This window comes from Poecilia mexicana, unplaced genomic scaffold (assembly GCF_051168715.1).
Source record: "Poecilia mexicana isolate PSO_F unplaced genomic scaffold, ASM5116871v1 scaffold_22, whole genome shotgun sequence".
NCBI classification, from domain to species: domain Eukaryota; kingdom Metazoa; phylum Chordata; class Actinopteri; order Cyprinodontiformes; family Poeciliidae; genus Poecilia; species Poecilia mexicana.
In genome coordinates, this window is record NW_028263391.1 from 3,609,725 (window position 1) to 3,627,780 (window position 18,056).

The 18,056-nt window shown below is 37.3% G+C and overlaps 1 protein-coding gene across 1 annotated transcript in view; it reads left to right on the top strand.

Annotated features, from left to right (window-relative positions):
- dnaaf9 (dynein axonemal assembly factor 9) overlaps positions 1 to 18,056 on the top strand; it is a 30,287-nt gene that overhangs the window by 5,975 nt on the left and 6,256 nt on the right. The window contains exons 9-36 of the mRNA XM_088002358.1: positions 157 to 212; positions 299 to 434; positions 607 to 688; positions 1,017 to 1,053; positions 1,172 to 1,256; positions 1,332 to 1,408; positions 1,489 to 1,533; positions 1,672 to 1,717; positions 2,907 to 3,018; positions 3,276 to 3,346; positions 3,490 to 3,537; positions 3,660 to 3,750; positions 3,851 to 3,954; positions 5,210 to 5,353; positions 6,436 to 6,521; positions 6,644 to 6,745; positions 8,332 to 8,449; positions 8,582 to 8,670; positions 8,788 to 8,904; positions 9,065 to 9,190; positions 12,181 to 12,218; positions 12,505 to 12,640; positions 13,870 to 13,956; positions 14,512 to 14,618; positions 14,910 to 14,984; positions 16,212 to 16,384; positions 16,474 to 16,539; positions 17,934 to 18,027. Of these exons, the coding sequence (XP_087858484.1) occupies positions 157 to 212; positions 299 to 434; positions 607 to 688; positions 1,017 to 1,053; positions 1,172 to 1,256; positions 1,332 to 1,408; positions 1,489 to 1,533; positions 1,672 to 1,717; positions 2,907 to 3,018; positions 3,276 to 3,346; positions 3,490 to 3,537; positions 3,660 to 3,750; positions 3,851 to 3,954; positions 5,210 to 5,353; positions 6,436 to 6,521; positions 6,644 to 6,745; positions 8,332 to 8,449; positions 8,582 to 8,670; positions 8,788 to 8,904; positions 9,065 to 9,190; positions 12,181 to 12,218; positions 12,505 to 12,640; positions 13,870 to 13,956; positions 14,512 to 14,618; positions 14,910 to 14,984; positions 16,212 to 16,384; positions 16,474 to 16,539; positions 17,934 to 18,027 (2,548 nt within the window). The remainder of the gene's footprint in view (positions 1 to 156; positions 213 to 298; positions 435 to 606; positions 689 to 1,016; positions 1,054 to 1,171; positions 1,257 to 1,331; positions 1,409 to 1,488; positions 1,534 to 1,671; positions 1,718 to 2,906; positions 3,019 to 3,275; positions 3,347 to 3,489; positions 3,538 to 3,659; positions 3,751 to 3,850; positions 3,955 to 5,209; positions 5,354 to 6,435; positions 6,522 to 6,643; positions 6,746 to 8,331; positions 8,450 to 8,581; positions 8,671 to 8,787; positions 8,905 to 9,064; positions 9,191 to 12,180; positions 12,219 to 12,504; positions 12,641 to 13,869; positions 13,957 to 14,511; positions 14,619 to 14,909; positions 14,985 to 16,211; positions 16,385 to 16,473; positions 16,540 to 17,933; positions 18,028 to 18,056) is intronic.

Sequence of the window (18,056 nt, forward strand, 5' to 3'; positions counted from 1 at the left end):
AACAGATATTAATTGGATCGGTGCATCTCTAAACACATCCAGCTGGGGATGTTGTAGCTTTAGTATTGTTCCTGAACAATAATTTAGGTTCAATTCTCTCTGACTTCTAACTCCATATACTTGTATGACGCAAAGTGCATTGTCATCCATTCTCAGGCTTTCCGTACTTTCTACTGTCACGGGTTGATTTCAAACAACATCTCAGATAAAAGGTATCTTTGTAACATTTTCTAAATACTAAATGTTTTGTGATTTAAAAAAAAAATACTGTCGACTGATCATCTTGACTGCGTTTCAGTAAAGGTCGGCAGCCCTTCATGCTGTTTGGAAAGCACTCCTCCTCTGAGGACCTGGAGAACATTAACTTCAACTTTCCCTCAGAGAGTCATCAGGTCCGCAACACGGGACCTCAGGGCTCTGCTGCCAGACACATGGTGAGAGGCAGCCACACTCTGCACACTAATAACCACACTAGTCTGCCATCTGTCCAAGTCAAGTTTAAGACTGCAGCGCCATCTGGTGATGTAATGCAGAACAACAAGTGGTGTCGCACACTTCTGAGTTTTCCCCAAATGAGCTCATTCTGTTTCCATTTGTGTCTCTCAGATTCTACAGTGTGTGGCCCCCAAAGGCCCTTTGTCCTGTTCACGAACATATTTCTTTGGGACTACTCATACCCCATATCTTGGTGAGATTAATTGAATGAAATAAACAAATCTCTTATTCAGTATCGATGAAATTTTGGAATCTGTTATTCTTTTTTTTTTTTTTTTTTTTTTTTTTGCCAAAAGTGATTTTTTTTGGCTATAAAAGCGGTGGTGCAAAATCACTGTTTTAAGTTTTTTATCTTTTTTTGTACAAACTTGATCGGTCGGATGAAATCCCAAATATTTTGGTGAAAAGTGAATTCAGTGCGAGTTTAAGAAACCAGTTAAACGTGGCATATTATGAGAGCAGTAGTAATTATTTTTAGCATTTCCGGTGTTTTTATTCATGAACCTGAATTTCTCTCGCAGGGATTCAGATGACAGAGCAAAAGAAAACTGACGTCTTGTGAGTGTTTTCATCTTTCATGCTCAGTTTCTCTCGTTGGATCTTCCTGCTGTCTTCTGTTGAATATTTCAGAATGTAAAAAAGTTGAGTTTTGTTCCGTTTCTTGTCTTATTTTCAGAATAGCATCACAGATTTACTCTGCTGTGGTTCAAGGAGTCTTGTCTGGAATAAAATGCTACTCCAGTACTTCCAGTTTTACCAAGGTTAGTAGCGATCGCACTGGTTTTCCACCGTTCGCTATAAGACGAGCCCATTTCTCATCAGGAAATCCGTTGTAGGCTAAAGATGATGCGGTGAACTCGTTTCTTCTGGCGTTGGACTCGATGGATTTAGGCCACTATTGCACTTATCTCAGGTAGAAATATACTAACATGGCTGCTGCAGTGGGACAAATACAAGCCTCAATGCTAAAATTCTTTCCATGTGTTTTTAAAGGTCAAAATGTGAATTCAGCATTCAAGCCACAAATAATCGAGGAGTGTAGGTTTTATCTCTTTTACTTGTCATGTCCAAATATTTAGATTACATTTTTTTTTCTATCAGTTGATTGTTTTTACAATAACCTGTTGAGGAATATGTACCATAGAATCTAAAAAGCTAATTTTCTTCAATTTTCAGTGCAATTCCTCTGACTGACCAAAGCAGCCGTTATCTAATCAAAATGGTAAGTTAGAGAATCATCTTTTTCTTAGGCTTTCAGCAAAACAGCTTGTCTGTTAGAGGTGTGCCAAAAACAAAATCAATTCACATAAGAATCTGGATTCTCATTTACTAAGATTTAGAATTGATTTAAAATGTCTAAACAGATTAAATTAAAAAAAATAAATAAACAAAATAGAACAAATCTGCCGTCAGTTGGCCTCTGTTTTGTAGCTACACCACGGCAGCCGGTACTGCAACATATGTGTGTTTGGTTGGCACCACGATGAAAAGGAAACTACAAAAATGAATGCGATTCAACATGCCCGTCTTGGTAAACATTTGGAATTATTATTATTATTTTTATTTTTTATTTTTACGGAAAGGCCGGGATCACTACAAAAATTGTCAAATGACTAAAAATTTCTGAATATAAATAGCAACTTCGTCGTCTACGGAGGAAGCTGTCAGCAGAAAGGTGTGTCGCTCTACGTGACGCTTCGTGAAAACAAAATGAAAGACTCAGGGAGAGAGTAATTCCATCTAAACATTTTTTTTATTCACCAATTAGTGCATACAAAACAAACATTACAGAACAGAGGTATGACCTATAAGATAAGAGGACAAACGACATCAAGAAAATTTAAAATGGAATATATATGATAAACAATCAATCATAAAAGGAGGTACACGTAAAAATTGCTACATTTAAGACAAAGACAAAACAACGCATAACCAAGTGCTGTTGCAGCAAAAATGGAATTGTTTAACATATGTGGACCAGGATACTTTTTTTTCTTTTAATCTTGACAGTTATTTTCCGACTTGCATTATTATTTTCCTTTTCCCCAATATTCCTTTTTTGATAAATTTTGGATCACATACATATTTTGGTTAGAAATGGGAAAGAGCAGAAGAGAAAACAATAACAAGAAAAAAAACATGCCAGAACAAAGAAATAAGTAAATCATTTAAGGATAACTAAAGAATACGGATTCATGTTTAAAACTTAATTAGTGTGGAAAAGACACTTTACTGTGTTTATATAATTCTGCCTCTCAAAGCAAACTGGGGCAGATCATGCTGATCCTTTGCACAACTATAGATCAAAGCAGAAATCATAATGAATCGAATTGTGACCCCAAAAATCATATTGTGATTTTCCATCTATATTTTCTGCCTCTGTGTTTGTTACTAATTGCGCTTTGTTAAAGGCTTCCCTGATCGTCAGAGACATCCCAGACCTGCAGGAGAACAGGGGAGAGTTTGGCACCGTGCTCTACTCTGAATCTTTTCTGGAGTCCAGCATCAACATTCAGCAGAGAGGTACAATATTAGATTAGATTACACTAGATTAGATTGTGTCTTATTAGAATATATTACTGATTGAATCCACAAAGCAAATTAGATTTATGAAATAAGCAATATGAATCCAGAGGCCCAGAGTTAGCAGAAAAAGACAAAAGTCTCGATGGAGCAGCAGAGACTAGTCTAAAAATAGCTGTGTTTCCTGCATCAGGCGTTGGGTTTGTCATTCATCTTTTGCTTTCTTCTCTCTTGCTTTGCTGATTATGCTTCTGTAGATGGCACTGTGTCCTCAGACAGCTGCTACGCCATCCTGACTGCAAATGTTCCCCGCTACGCCTGCTGGCTGGTGTGTGTGTGTTTGTGTGTTTTGTTGAAAATACATCCTTGTCTAATCTTAAAACAAATAAATTGGCAGCGACTTGTTTTTCCATTTGTGTGTTAATATATTTTAAAAAATGGCTTTTTATTGTTTTATTGTTGTTTTTTTAGATGGAATCTGATGTCAAGCACTCAGAACAAGCCCTGCATCTCGCTATGGTAACTAGACTACTTTCTTAGGATACTTCTGTTTTTTTCCCCCCAGCCCATTTTTACTATGTGAACCAATGTACAACAGATAAAAAACAAACAAAAAATGCTTTGTTCTGTTTCGCAAACAGAAAGAGGGTGGCAGTTATCTGGGAGCTTCTCTGACTGAAGCAGATGCTGCTTATGTGTTCTCCGGTGGCCAGCTCTGCTCACCTGAGGAAGGTGAACCTCTTATGGATGACTTTCTTTCTTTTTGTTTTATATTTCTGTCCAGGTATTGTTAAACAGTTAAGCTAAATGTCTGTTATATTTGTAACTGCAGGTAAAATCAGGTTTTTCTCTGAGGGACTCCTGTTCATCCACTCTCAGTTTGGGTGCATCACTCTCTCGAAGGGTCACATTCGTAAAATCATCTTTTATCTCCTGGTATGCATTTTTATTATTGACCTCTCTGTTACATTTCAAACTGTCATTACTTACCCCCTTGAACGTTTTTAAAAATTTTTTTACCTTTGTTGATTAACAAAACCTAGGGATGCTCCAATTAATTTTTTCACTTCCGATACTGATATAGTTTAGTATCAGCCGATACCGATCCGATACATAAAATTGGTGATAAATTGAGTTAAAAAGCTCCTTTATTAAAAAAAAAAACCAAACACATACGTAATTGTACAGAATTACAAATTATTTTGATAACTCTGCACCAGTGCAGCACTCTTCACTACACCAATAGCTTCACAAGATTGGTCAGACATGTAAAAACAACAGTAATTTGTTCAGTCAGTTAAATTAGAAGTAAAACAGCCAATGTAAAATAAGTAGTAAAGAAACTGAAACTGACAAAAACAATAGGTTGACTGTCTTGGAAAACTGAAACAAACCTTTCAAATTGTTAAAACAGTGCAATTATGAATTCTAAATATAATGTAAATTAGATATCGGGACTGATTGGCGCATCTAATTACAACTTTATTTTCCAGAGAAAGATTGCAACAATTGGAATGACAAGATAATGCAAAAGAAAACAGTTGAATACCAAATACAAAGAAATAAAAATGCACCAACTACAACATAGTACTAAATAATGATAAAGTGTGTCTATTAAAAGAAAGTGGTTTTATCAAGCTTGGTCACAAAAAGTAAACAAAGTTTCACATAGTCTACCCAACTTTGCCACTATAAACAAAATTGTTTGGTCTTGTAACTGAGACTGTATTCATGTTATACATGTTAGATGTTATATCCATCCAGTCATCCAGGGTTGGTTTGTCCAACCCGTGGAACTTTTACAATTTGTATATTATTTAGTTTTATATGGCAGCCCGAGACAAATGGTGCCAAACTGTAAAGTGGAAGAAAACAAAATACACAATTTTAATCATATTTACTTGCAAAGAAAAGAAACTTCAAAGGGCATGAAGACTTTTTTTAAGGCACTGTATGCTTATATACATTTTTTAAAAGTTATTGACTTAAAGCTTATTGATTTCAATGCTGGAGGTACAAAAAAGTTGCTGTGAAAAAAGCAGTAGCACACTTATAAGTTTCCTCTGTTTTTCCTGTTTTGTCACACTTAAAGGTGTCATATCATGAAGTATTTGCTCTACAAGGGAACAAATACCTCACAAATTCCTATTCTCTGTTACATTAAGTGTGTGTGTGTTGTCTTTTTCGCCAGGACTCCTGCAGTGTGGGCTCTCTGTTTGTAGAGTACGAGAGCAGCCTGTTCCCACACCTTCCGTTCCCTCTGCACAGCTCTGATCAGTGTCTGCTCTTTGCTCTTCAGCCTAGATCTAAGAGCTACAAGGCCTTCTTTGCCAAGGTGAGACATAGAGTCGAGAACCTCTACAGCCGTTTGCCGGCCCTGGAGAAGTTGGGACGTGGTTCATTTTTAATGAAAAACTTCAAATGCGCAACCTCTAAAGGAGACTGGAATTATCAAAGACAGGAATATCACTTTAGAGCTGTTATCTGAGATGGAACTGAAACGATTAATTGTGATTAATCGATCATTGAAGTAATTGCCAACTCATTGAGTAATCGATTAATCGTGAAGTGGACAAAAAAATATACATTTTGCATTTAAGATATGTTTTACAAATTAACAAATTAAGCACCTTTTGCTAGCCAATAAATTATTCAGTAATCCAAATTTAACCTCCAGATTAGCTCTATTATATATCGATATTAAGTCACACAGAATGGACTGAGCTTTTTAAATGTTGTCAGGAGCTTTTTTTTCTTAAACTCCAGATGTATCTTTTGCAACAAATGATCAAATGTTCACTAAAGGAATGCTGCATTATTCCATTTTGGGCAATAAAATGTTTATTTTCTTATTTTAAAAATAAATTGTGCTTATATATGTATTATACTCTACAAAAAAGTCTTTAATTGAAAAATCTGCAGTGTGCCACTTTTTTTCATCTGATTAATCATCAAAATAATCGATAGATTAATCTGTAACTAAAGTAATAAGCATACATTCTGTAGTTCTGTTCGTTGTGATATTTTCCAATAACAGAGAAAGCAAATCACTTGATACCCAAACTTTTAGATTTACTTTTGTTACTGACTGGGTTTACTTAAAAAAAATTAATTTTATTTCAATAACCACATTGCTATAGCAACACACATTAACGAAGAATTAAAACTGAACTTTGTACATCGCAGTATGATAAAATCCATTTTGGTGCTCTATAATAATAGAAAAAAATGGAATTGATTCTGATTGTTCTCATCACCATGATGTTACTATAATCAGTTAGTAATTTACAATGTAAATCTACATTTGTAGCTTTAATCTTAGTCCACTAACAGGAAAATGTTTGGAATTTTTTCCTCGTATGCTTATTCAAAACATAGACACAGATCAATTTCAATAAACCTTTTGCCCTCTTGTAGGTTTTGCCAGTGTGGAAAGATCCAGAAGCTGGATTCGGCTTGCAGCTGCTGGACCAAGAACAGCTGTCCTTGAACCAGAGAAACATGTATGAAGGTTTTTGTTTTCCAGTTATAACCAATATAAAAATGTAATTGTTTAAAAATAGCTTTAAAATAATGAATTTATGTCTAAAAGTTGCAATGTAGCATTTAATTTTTTTTTTCCCAGGCACATCAGAGTTCAGAAGCTGCATGACAGCCAGGAGCCGCCCGTTGCTAAGCGCAGAGACAACCTCAAGACTTCACACTGCAAGCTGCCAGAGCAGGAAATGTTAGTACTCACAGACTGTCAAACTACATTAGAGTGGCTCTGACATGGACGCTGCAAGTAGTAAAATCTGATGCTGGGATCGCTCAGCTATGAATAAGTTTTCTTTAAATAGCGTTAAAGCCTAGTTTATTTCTTTTGACAGTGCTGACCGTGTGCATTTAGAAGGTGATTATTTACTCCAGGGCGTGTACAAAATGTGTAGCTTAATCAAGAAGGCGAGCATATTGAAATGATTTTTCAGCAGATTTTGCTTATTTGGGGTTTTTCTTTAACTATTTCACATTTTGTCACATTACAGCCACAATGTTCAGTGTAATTGGTTAAAGTTTTATGTAACTGGCCTAAAGAAGTGAAGAAGGAAAAGTCTTAATGGTTTTCAAGTTTTTTATAACAGTAAAAATCTTAAAAGTCTGACTGGATTGCATTAACGTACTGACAGCTTGAAGAATGACCTTTTCTGTAACTACAGCTTTGCACGTTTTACACACCTTGTAACTAAAGTTTCTTCCAATCCTTTTTGCTGAATAGCTCAAATTCAGATTAAATTAAAGGGTCATTATCATGAAAAATGAACTTCTTTTAGCTTTACATCATGTCATAATCTTACCCTCTCATCAAAAACATAGTTTAGAGTGTTGCCTTTATTGGGAGTGTGCAAAATGACTGGTGGGACCTAGCTCCGCCTTCAAGGACAAAGCTCCTCCTTCAGACTAGCCAACAGCAATTAGCAAACACTTAGTGGAATTGTACATCTGTTGAGCTCAATATACAAGCTACTTTTCAGTGAAATGCTGGTAAAACCGTTAAGAAGCCATGTTGAGATGATTTCCTGAAGGCTTCCTGAAGCTCCTGCTCAGAAAGAGCAGGAGCTTCTTAAAGAGACAGAGGCCTAATTTTAAGATGTTCAATTATGAAATCAAATTTCTTTTAAGTCATATTTGATATATCTAACATTTTTACAACTGGATGTAACATAGTTTCTTGATTGTGCCATAACATCATACTATGTAGCTGGAAAACTCCTTTAATCTTCACACATTCTCAGGTTAAATTCCAACACATTAGTATCTTATTCTTAAACGGGCTTATAGTTACAAGTTTATGCAGCTTTTCTTCAAGCACCATCTCCATTCATAAAATTAAAAAAACTACCTTTGTATCATTTTACACCTTTCACCTCACATTTATGCTCTACTTTCTGCTAATATGTCAAATAAAATTCCCCCACCAAAAAAAAATAAAAAATCAGAATTACTTTTCAAGTGAATCTCTCTCTTGCGTGGCACTTCTCACCCAAAATGTCCACCTGGGTCCCCCGTGTTTGGCAGTGAGAAGTTAATCACCCTCCTTTGCATAATTGAGCTTTAAATGATCTTCCCAGTTGGCAGTAATGAAAAGCTTTATCACCCCCATGTCCACGTTCATATCTAAAAGCTGGATCAGATCTATATCGTGCTGCAGAACTTGCTTGAGCAAAATTGATCAAAAAATAAAAGTGTCGGTGTAAAAATGCATGAAAGTGGCACTGTCTCTCGGCTTATCCGCTTACTGATGCGGACTGTGCGTGTGTGTTTGACCTCTACCAGGTTTCTTCAGCACTTTGCTTTGAGCAGCATTGGTCAGGAGCCCATTCTGTACGACCACCTGGAGGCGCTGTTCCCCTCTGCAGAACTTACAAACCAAGCCCATGAGAAGGGAGACAAGGTCAGAGAATTTCATCTCTTTTTTTTAAAATATTGATGAGAAAATCTTTTTTTTTTTTTCCCTCTCTTACTTTCTGTTTGTAATGATTATAAATCTAACCCAATTAAAATATCTTTTTAAATATACTTTAAGGTTATCATTAACATCATCACTGGACTACCAGGAAGCCATAAGAACATCCTTTCTTACTTCTTAGTGGACCAAACCAAAGAAGATGGAAAGTAAGCTTTTTTTTTATTTTTATTTTTTTCTTCAGAAATAAATGGCCACAACAGATCTGACACTTCTAACCAAAACAAACAGGACAAAACAAACGTCTCTGTTCATTACACACACAGGTGGGTGGTGTATGAACCTGACAGCTTCTCAGCCTCACACCTCCAGCAGTATTTGTCGAGCTTCCTGGAGAGCCGAAGAGGACGAGGAAAGCCTCGCCTGTTGCTGCTCACACCCGGGTAGGAAGGGGAAAAAAAAATGATCTGAGCAGGAGTAAACATCAAGCAAAAAAACAGACTCCTATCATTTCATTTTCTGTTACAGGATCGGGTGTAGTATTTCACTGTTGAGAGTTTTTTCAATTTATTGAATCGATTGATTTCATTTTCTCTCGTTCAGATACACAGACGTTCTGGATGTGGTCCAGGCTGTGCTGTTCCACCCAGATGCGGCCGTCCGGACTCGTTTCGCCGTCGGTGCCGTCACGGCCTGTGTGAACCCGCTGGCATCTTGTATGGAACACTGGTGAGGCTTCAGGAACTCAGCACTTCCTCTAATACGATTGTGGTGAAACTCATTTTTCATTTAGCACTTTTATTTTTTTTTTTGCAAACTTTGTTATTACAAAAGTACCTCGAAATATTATGGTAAAACTCGGAGTGCACCGATTTATCGGCCAGCTAATTTATCAGCACTGATTCCCTTAATTTTGTGAGATTTATAATCGACCAATGAAGCTGATCTTATTTCCCGATCTTACCTACCTCTGCAAAGGTCTAAAAATCAGCCACTGTCCTTTTCTGCTCTGCTGTGTGAGGTTTGACTGATAGACCGGCCTACCAGGTCATGTCTGCATGTTTGCAGTTAACAATAGTGACCCCACTGTTGCCAACTCAATGACTTTCTTGCTATAATCAACGACATTTCAGACAAAAAAAAAAATCAGAATTGGTAGGTCAGGCTTTTTAAGGATCAGCAATAGGCCAGAAAACTACAATCGGTGCAGCTCTAAATATAACGTTAAGTCCATAGCGGTCCATCGCTGTTTCCCCTCCCCTCCTAAAGAAAAGCATCCCCACAACATGATGCTGCCACCACCGTCTTTCTCTGTGGGAATGTTGCTGTAAGTAGGTCTTTTTGAATGGTTTTCTTTCAGTAATGGCTTTTTTTCACCACTTTTCACACATAGAAGGGCTCCACTTGTCCTGGTTTTACTAGATTTCAGTTAAAGGTAAAGAGTCCTGAATACAAATACACAGCACACTTTCCAATTTTTACTTGTAAAAAAATCTGTTGGAAACATCGTCATCATAATAAATATGTGCTATTTTACGTCACATTAAATCTCGAATAAATTGACCATTGAGGTCGTAACGTCAGATTCAGAAACATTTCAAAGTGTGTGCATACTTTGGAACGTTGCTGTTGTCTGTTTTCTCGTTAAGCTGAAGTGAATGTGCATTATTTGTTCTTTCAAGTAACATGTGGTGAGACAAGAAGAGTAAAAATAGGACTGTATGCTGATAAATTTGTGAGATCACAGGATGTTTCCAGAACAGGGTTACATGACACTTTCAGCTATTAAAGCTAAAGGCTGAGCTTTTTTTTCTTTTTTCTTTTTATCAGAGAAGATCATCCCTGCATTTAATCTCACTCTGCTATTGTCGCTGGCTTTAGATGCAGCTTATAGAGCTTCTCGCTGCTGTACTCAATATGACATTGCACTCTGATTATTAGGGTGCTTTTGACTGCAAGGCCAAGATGAGCTGGCCACTATACTTAACATAAAGATTAGATTAGATTCATTTATTTTTTGATGTCCTGTTCTGAAAGCTTAAGAAACACTATGGTGGGTCTGGTTCCCTTTCAGTGTTACGGGCAGATTTTCTTTGCACAAGTAGGAAAATTAGATGCTTTTTTTTGTTTTGTTTTGTTTTTTTTTCCTCCACAGTTGGGAAATTCTGGTACAAAGTAACAGACAATTAAAGCAGGTAGGTTCACACAAAAATAAGAATATAAAATAACTAAAACCTGAATAACTTCCAACATAAACACGGTGCGGTTTTTGCAAAATAGCGTAAACTGGGGCAGTTAATTTAAAAAAAATTTACAAAATGTCCATGTTTATTGGAGCAGAAATAGAGAACAGACTGTTTACAATAAGTGATAAAAACCCTGCAGAGAAATGCTGTTTAAATTATCTATTGGTTATTCTCACAATTAATCGACTAATTATATAAAACAAAATTGACACATTCTACAGATTTCGTCTAACCACGTAAGCAGTATTGAAAATACACAAAAATGCAAATAAACAATTGAATTTGTTTTTTAAATAAGAAAATAAATATTTTGTTGCCTAAAATGTGTCACAACGGATATATCTGCAGCTAAGACAGTTCTATTGATTTTTTTTTCAATTAAACAATTAATAATTGGAAAACAAAAGGTGATTAATATAAGTTTCTTTTCTTCTCAGAATTTGAACCAGATAAAACTAAAATTACCCCTCTAAATGAGTTCTGGTTCGAACATTTTACACACAAAGAAGAGTTTTTCATCTTAAATGCAAAATGTCTGTTTTTGTTCAGGTTTGTCCTGTGTTGCTCCGACCGTGTTGTCTTTTTAGAAGATGGCATATTTTAGAGTCTGTATCCTCCACTTAATGAATATTCGATTACTAAATCAGTCGACTAGTAATTCAATAATTGTTTCAGCATTTTTAAAAATGAGTAAAACTGTGCAAATACGAGTAAGGGTGTAAACACTTTTTGAGTTTGTTTATAAGCAGTAAGGGCTCTAGTGTCTAACAGCTGCTGGGAGGAGAGGAAGGATCTCTGATAACGCTCTTTGTGCACTTAGGATGCAGCTGTCTGTCACTGAAAGAGGCAAAAATGAGTGGAGCCAGAAAAAAATGACAAAACCAGAACCAGAGAAAGATAAAAAAAAAAATTTACCGAAGCTCATCATGCTTTGCGTCGCCGTTGAGGCTGTAAACCACAACTGTTGCGCTAATTGTGTGAAGCTATCCCAGCTTAGGCCTGACCTAGAATCAGCATAGATCTGCAATCCCCTCCTAGATCCACGTTTGTAACCACGGCACACGTCTGAATGGAGCTCCTCAGTCAGACGTGACCTCTTCTTTTTGCTGGGCACGAGCAGCTCATCACATGCAGGCAGGAAAAGATAAATGCCTTCCTAATTACCGCCCCTACGAGCTTTAAGCCGTGTTAGCCGGGACACTTGGCTCAGAACTAGAAACGGAGACTAACCTTAGAACAAAATATGTGATTCTAATTGTCCATCAAAATATCGATGTCATGCCGTGAAAAAAAGATCTTCGTGATGGATTATTTTCAAGGCTGTAATGAAGAATTACTTTGTTGCTGCACCGCCGTGGCCTGCATGCGTCCGTCTTAGAGATGCATTAGTATGTCTGGCAGTCGGCCCAGCCTTATTCTCAAGCGTCTTGTAAATTTAACTTGAGTTCTTCTGTCTCTTGTCTTTCACTTCAGGTTTGCTTTTCCCAAGCTGTTGGAACAGTGCAGTCAAGGTTAGTCCCGCTGTGTTCATGGCGGTAAAAATACTCCATCAAACACCTCCTTTAAATTTGCTACAATGTTTTTTTTTTTTTTCCCCTCCTCACCAGTCACCGAAAGGAATACAAACAAACGTCACTTAAGATTTAGATTTAAGAAAGAACAAAGCAGTAAAATCAAATCTAGTGTAAAAATAAGGTGTTTTTGTATTTTGCGGGAATGAAATCTGTATTCTTCTTGAGTTCCACAGTTTTTTTTATTTTTTTTTTACTTTCCACTGTGCTGTGTTTGTGTTGCCAGGTATTGTGAGTACAGTGGTGTTCACGGGGCTGACAGCAGAGCAGAAGCACCCTCTCATGCAGCATGTTCAGCAGTTGGTACGCTCCGCTAACCCCACCGCTGCCTTCATACCGGCGGAGAGAGGAGCTGTCACCAGGTAGGCGCCCACAGAATCGTGATCAATGCTGCAAACAGTCGTTTGACTTCTTTTATCTTCGCCTAAAATATTCTATCCGGCTTTGTAACGTCTATTTTTAAATCCGGCGGGGTCAGAGCGCTGCTCATTTGGAACCAAAATACACTTTTTAATCAGTTTCCAGCTTAGTTTAGCTGCACAGAGCCTTGCGGAAGCTTTTCTTGTTTCACGTTTTGCCGCACATTACCATTACAAGCTGGAATACGTTTTATCAGGATTTTCTGATTTTCCTTTGTGGCACATATAGAAAAAAAATTAGCAAATTTGTTTCACATAACTTTTGTGACTATATTGCTATAGACACGTGATCAGTATCAATAGATGATTTGTCTGATAGAATATTCAATATTTTCACCTTTCTAAAGGAGTGGCTTAAGTCATTTCTTGCCAAAAGTGACCTTTTCCCTAAATCACATTTTGAAAAAAAAAATGGATTGATGTTTTTTTTTTTTGTTGCCAAAATCAAATCCTAAATTTTATTTTAGGAAGGTGACTATATATATAAAATTAACTGAACTCTGATCCAAAATCACACAGGATTCTGGGGAATGTAGGGAGAGAAAAGACTTTAGCTGCTCAACTTCTCAAGGCTAGCTAAGCAAAACTACTTCACTCTTTGGTTGCCTAGCAACAACCTGTTGAATAACTTGTACAGCATCAGTATCAGGCTTTGCCACTTTGCCTCATAACTGCTTAACGATAAATAATGGTGTGAAGTGAAAACTGAATAAAAAAGGAACCACCAGTTCGGGAGAATTTCACGTGTTTAATGCAAAAAAATAAAATAAAATAAAAAATCAGTAATTACCGATATTGCTCGATATGAAATGCTGATATCATGAAATGTTTTTCAGTCTTATTGTTTAGCCCTACACCTGTGATATACCAGCATACAATTGACAGTCATTTAGAAAAAAATGCACGTCACACTATTCAGGGATTTTTTTTTTTTTTTGCAAAAAATGATCTATCCAATCATGCACAATTTTGTGTTTATCTGTCACATAAAATCCTTGTTAAACACATTGTAGTTTGTAGCATGACAGCCTTAAAAGTCCAAGCGGCACAAATATCTCTGCCAGTCCCGTTTATTTATTAATTTTTTTTTATGCATTGCTGCCACGATTTGTGCCATAATTGTGTGAAGGAAGTGTGAAGCGGCTGATCCGTATCGTTTCCTCCTCAATCAGGGACGAAGATGTGAGCCTGATACTGTCTGAGAGCAGCTTCGGTGAGCCGCAGATGCTGAGAGCGCGCTACGTCCTCTACCCTGGATGGTAAGGCCGCGTGTGTTGCCGCGCTGTCGGTTTAATTGGCGCTCGTCAGTGGCGGCGGGGGTCGTCGTCCGCTGATTGCTGGAAAAGGCCCTCAGGGCGTCTCATGTTCTCTCACCAGCAGCCTGCCGGCCGCACGGCAACAGGCAGTTGGCTGTGCGGTTGCCATGTACACACGGAGGGGGGGGGGGAGGGGGGTTTCTTTCTTTGGACTAGGGCCAGTCAGCCTTCATGCCTCAGTGGTCAGCCTAATATGAACCTCTGCTAAATCCTCCCGTCAGATCACACACACACTATCTGGCCGGAGCCTTTTAATGTGCTTATCTGCAGGCAGTAATTTGTGTAATTTGGTCGTGTTCGTGCACGCGAGGGTATGAGTCACGCCGCTCCAGAGCTCGTAAAAGTCACACGGGAAACTTTTTTTTTTTTTTTTTTCATGGCCAACACACGAGAAATGGAGGACGGAGCTGCTGCAGTTTAAGCCGCAGATGACCACGCCGCTCCAGCCTTCGATTTCTCACCGTTTGTGTAACGTGCACATGCTGTCATGCGTTCCAGGTGCAAAGGACGCTTCTTCTCTGGCTCGGGGACTGTGAGCGTCGCCCAGCACCGTGTGGCTTTCAGCCGGCCCCTAGAGAGGCCTCTGTTTGTCATCCGCTGTAAAGGTGAGATGGAAAAAAAAAACCCTCTCTCCCTCCGCCCTCTAATCCCCTCCCTCCTTTTTACATTCTTACATGTGACAGAAGTTCCAGATATGAGCTGGCAGGGCTTCGTTATTACATAAGTTGCCTTTTCCTCCATGTATGGAAGCACCTGAGATGGCAGTGCAATCTGAGGCTTTGTTGTAAAAAATTGTTTTTATTGCTACAGAATGCCTGCCAGTTTCTTAGCAAATTGTTCATTTATATTTTTTAGGTGTTGTTTTTGATGAATTGCTTGTCTTGTTTGTTCTGCAGCAATCAAGTCGTCATTAAAGTCGAGTCCATTCAGAGGAAATGTTTACAACATTTGGGGGAAAGTCAAATTTTCAGGTGGGAGTTTTACATTTTGTTATAAACAACTGGCATTATTAAATGCGTTGCATATTTTGCTAACTTGGAACAGATCCAGACCAGATTCTGGATCCTGAAAACCTTGCTTAATAGAGACTTTGCTTCTTTTCTTCATATGATTTTACTTTTCCACTTTTGGTAGCTGTTGCCAGAAACACCAAGACTGGGAGAGACTGGTTTGACTTATATTAGTGCCATCAATCAATTTTAAAAATGTAATCAGATTAATCACACTCTCGCGCTGTGATTAATCACGATCATTCACCATGCTCAACTTTGCAAGCTTAAAATGTAAATAAGAACTTTTAAAAAAAAAAAAGCTATTGTGTTAAACCAAACATGTCTGAAGATTCTCAGTTTTCCAAGTGTTCATATTCAAAAAAGATTTAAAAGAAGTAATTTAGTTTCATATGTTGATTTAGAAAAGTTAACTATAAACTGCTTCAGTGGAAGAAGAATTGTTTTCTTTCAATGGCATTTGCGACTCGGCATTGTTGACCGCAGTACAAGACCGTGTATCGTGCTGCCGTGAACCAGGTAACCCTCTGGGGAAGAGAAGTATTTAGGCCAAAATAGGTAATGCGATTAATCTGGATTATGTAATATTAACGTGTTAAACTTTTTAGATTAATGCGTTAACACGTTAACTTTTATATTTAAACTCTTTACATTTTTGTGTGAAGCATTTTGAGTAGTCATGTACACAAAAGTTCATACAAATGAATTTGCCTTGACTAATAGTTGCAGTGCATTTACTCTGCAGCTTGTTCATCGTGATTTAACAAAATGTGAATTAAGTATCAGCTAAATAAATGACACTTTTTTTTGTTTTAGATTGAATTGGTCACATACTGTCATATGTAATATAAAATAAAAATCAAGTGTTTTTTGTGTATTTAAACTTATAAAACCATAACTGAGATGTATACACTTGAGCATTGATACACCACACATTATTATGTGTGCATACACTGAAGAAAGTACATAGTTGCATCCCTGTGTTGATGTGTATATACATTTGAAGCCTCTATGCTTCTATACTAATATAAGTACAGATCACAATAAAATACTCTATGAATGCTAAAGCATTAACACTCCAATAACATCATGCTGGGGCTGTAAAAAGCTGGTGGACCAGGTGTTACACAAGGTGTGAGCTTAATGTGAGACTTGAATATGAACTCAAGTTGTCTCTAAAACCTGCAGACTCAGCTGGATGGATGGATGTGCGCTTCAATGCGGTTAGCGGGAGCCTGACCATCATCCCGGACAAGACCCCACTCCACAAACAGACCAGCCCCTTCTGCTACCTGACCTTCGACGGGGTTGGTCTCATCCAGGACGAGCTGAAGACCTGGTTGAGACTCTGCACCAAACAGGTCAGTTACGACTGCCAACATACAGCCTAAGGTTGGGGGGAAAAACTGAGTGAAAGCTGTTTTTTTTTTTTTTTCTTTGATGTTTACAGAAGCAGGCCAAGAAAACAAAGAAGACTCCAAACACCCTGTCGACACAAGAAATCCAGAGCATACACGTGAGTGTATTGTATAGCTTTTTGTGGTTCCCAGCCTTTTGTCCTTGACCACTTGAATCAAAACGCTCCACCCACCTTCCTGCTCCCAGATAATCACCAGACTGTTTTTTACACTCCTGTTTTAGAACAATTACATTATTGCTTTCATGAAAATAGGGAGAGACCAAAGAGGAAACAAAAGCCCAGATGTGATGTTTGTGACAGAAAATTACAGGTCACTGTGCTGCTTTAAGCGCTCTGACGGGAGAGTAATACACAGTTGTTGGTCTGGTTAGTATGGGTATTACAGTTCAACTGTCCTGGTGTTGTGATTCTCTGACAGCTAGATGCTTTATTGTATTGTGCTCTTCTTGAAACTGAATCATTTTGGTAAAAAAATAAATAAAAACCCTAAGCAATACTTCTTTTTGATTCATACTGGTTCTTTTGTAGCTTCTTGTTTGATTTTTTTTTTTTAAAGCTTTGCTCTTTTACAATTCTATCACTCAGTTGAATTATTTATATTATTCCTTCCTTTTATATTTCAGTTTAATAAAGCAAAATCAGTCCGTTAACTTCTTTATATTTATCACAATACCACTGCGAACTTCATGTATTTTGTTGGCATATGGTCGGGCCGAACTGCCAAAATCAATTCTCATTGTTGCAGCTGCCTGATAGAAATCGCCATGGCGAACATACAAAAAAAAAATCCAGAAACAAAAAACTAGATACAATAACATAGTTATCCACACATGTAACCCCCAAATATATATATTTTTCTTATAATTTCTTTTCATTGAAAATCCATAACAGAACTCACGGAATAATACAAGCATGGACTTATGAGTATGTATCCTCTTATGGGTTAAAAAATAAATAAAAAGAAATTATAAGAAAAAGTTGCATAATGACAATCACCATGGCGAACATACCAAAACAAATCCCCCCAAAAACTTAAATACAATAACATAGTTATCCATACTTGTAACCCTCAAATATTTTGTTTTCCTTCAAATTTTTATTTGAAAACCCATAACGGGACACACGCTCATCAGTCCATGCTTGTATTATTCATTATTCTGTAATCTAAATCCGACAACAGAAAAATCAGCTTGTTTTGTAAATGTAAAAACATGTCACCCATCATATTTGAATTCAAAGAATCTTTGCACCTCAGGCAGGAAATGAAATTTTGCTCTAACATGTACTGAAGTAAATTATAAAATTTCATGACAGCTGATTTGCATGTTCATAGTAATCAGCTGTATTAATAACACATATGGCTTATTATTATTTTTTAAGTTGTTTCATATTATATTGTGTTTTTGTTTTATAGTTGGCTTTATTTCAGGTGAGTAACAATGGTGTATGTTTTAACATTTTTTTTAAAATAGTTTATGGTTTCTCGTTAGGTGGCCCGACACTTGGATCCACTGCCACCAGGTTATTTCTACAACGGCTATCAATACGTCGACATCTTTGGAGAAAAAAGGAGCTTCCATCCCAGTATCCTTTGTAATGGGCGCCTTCACTCT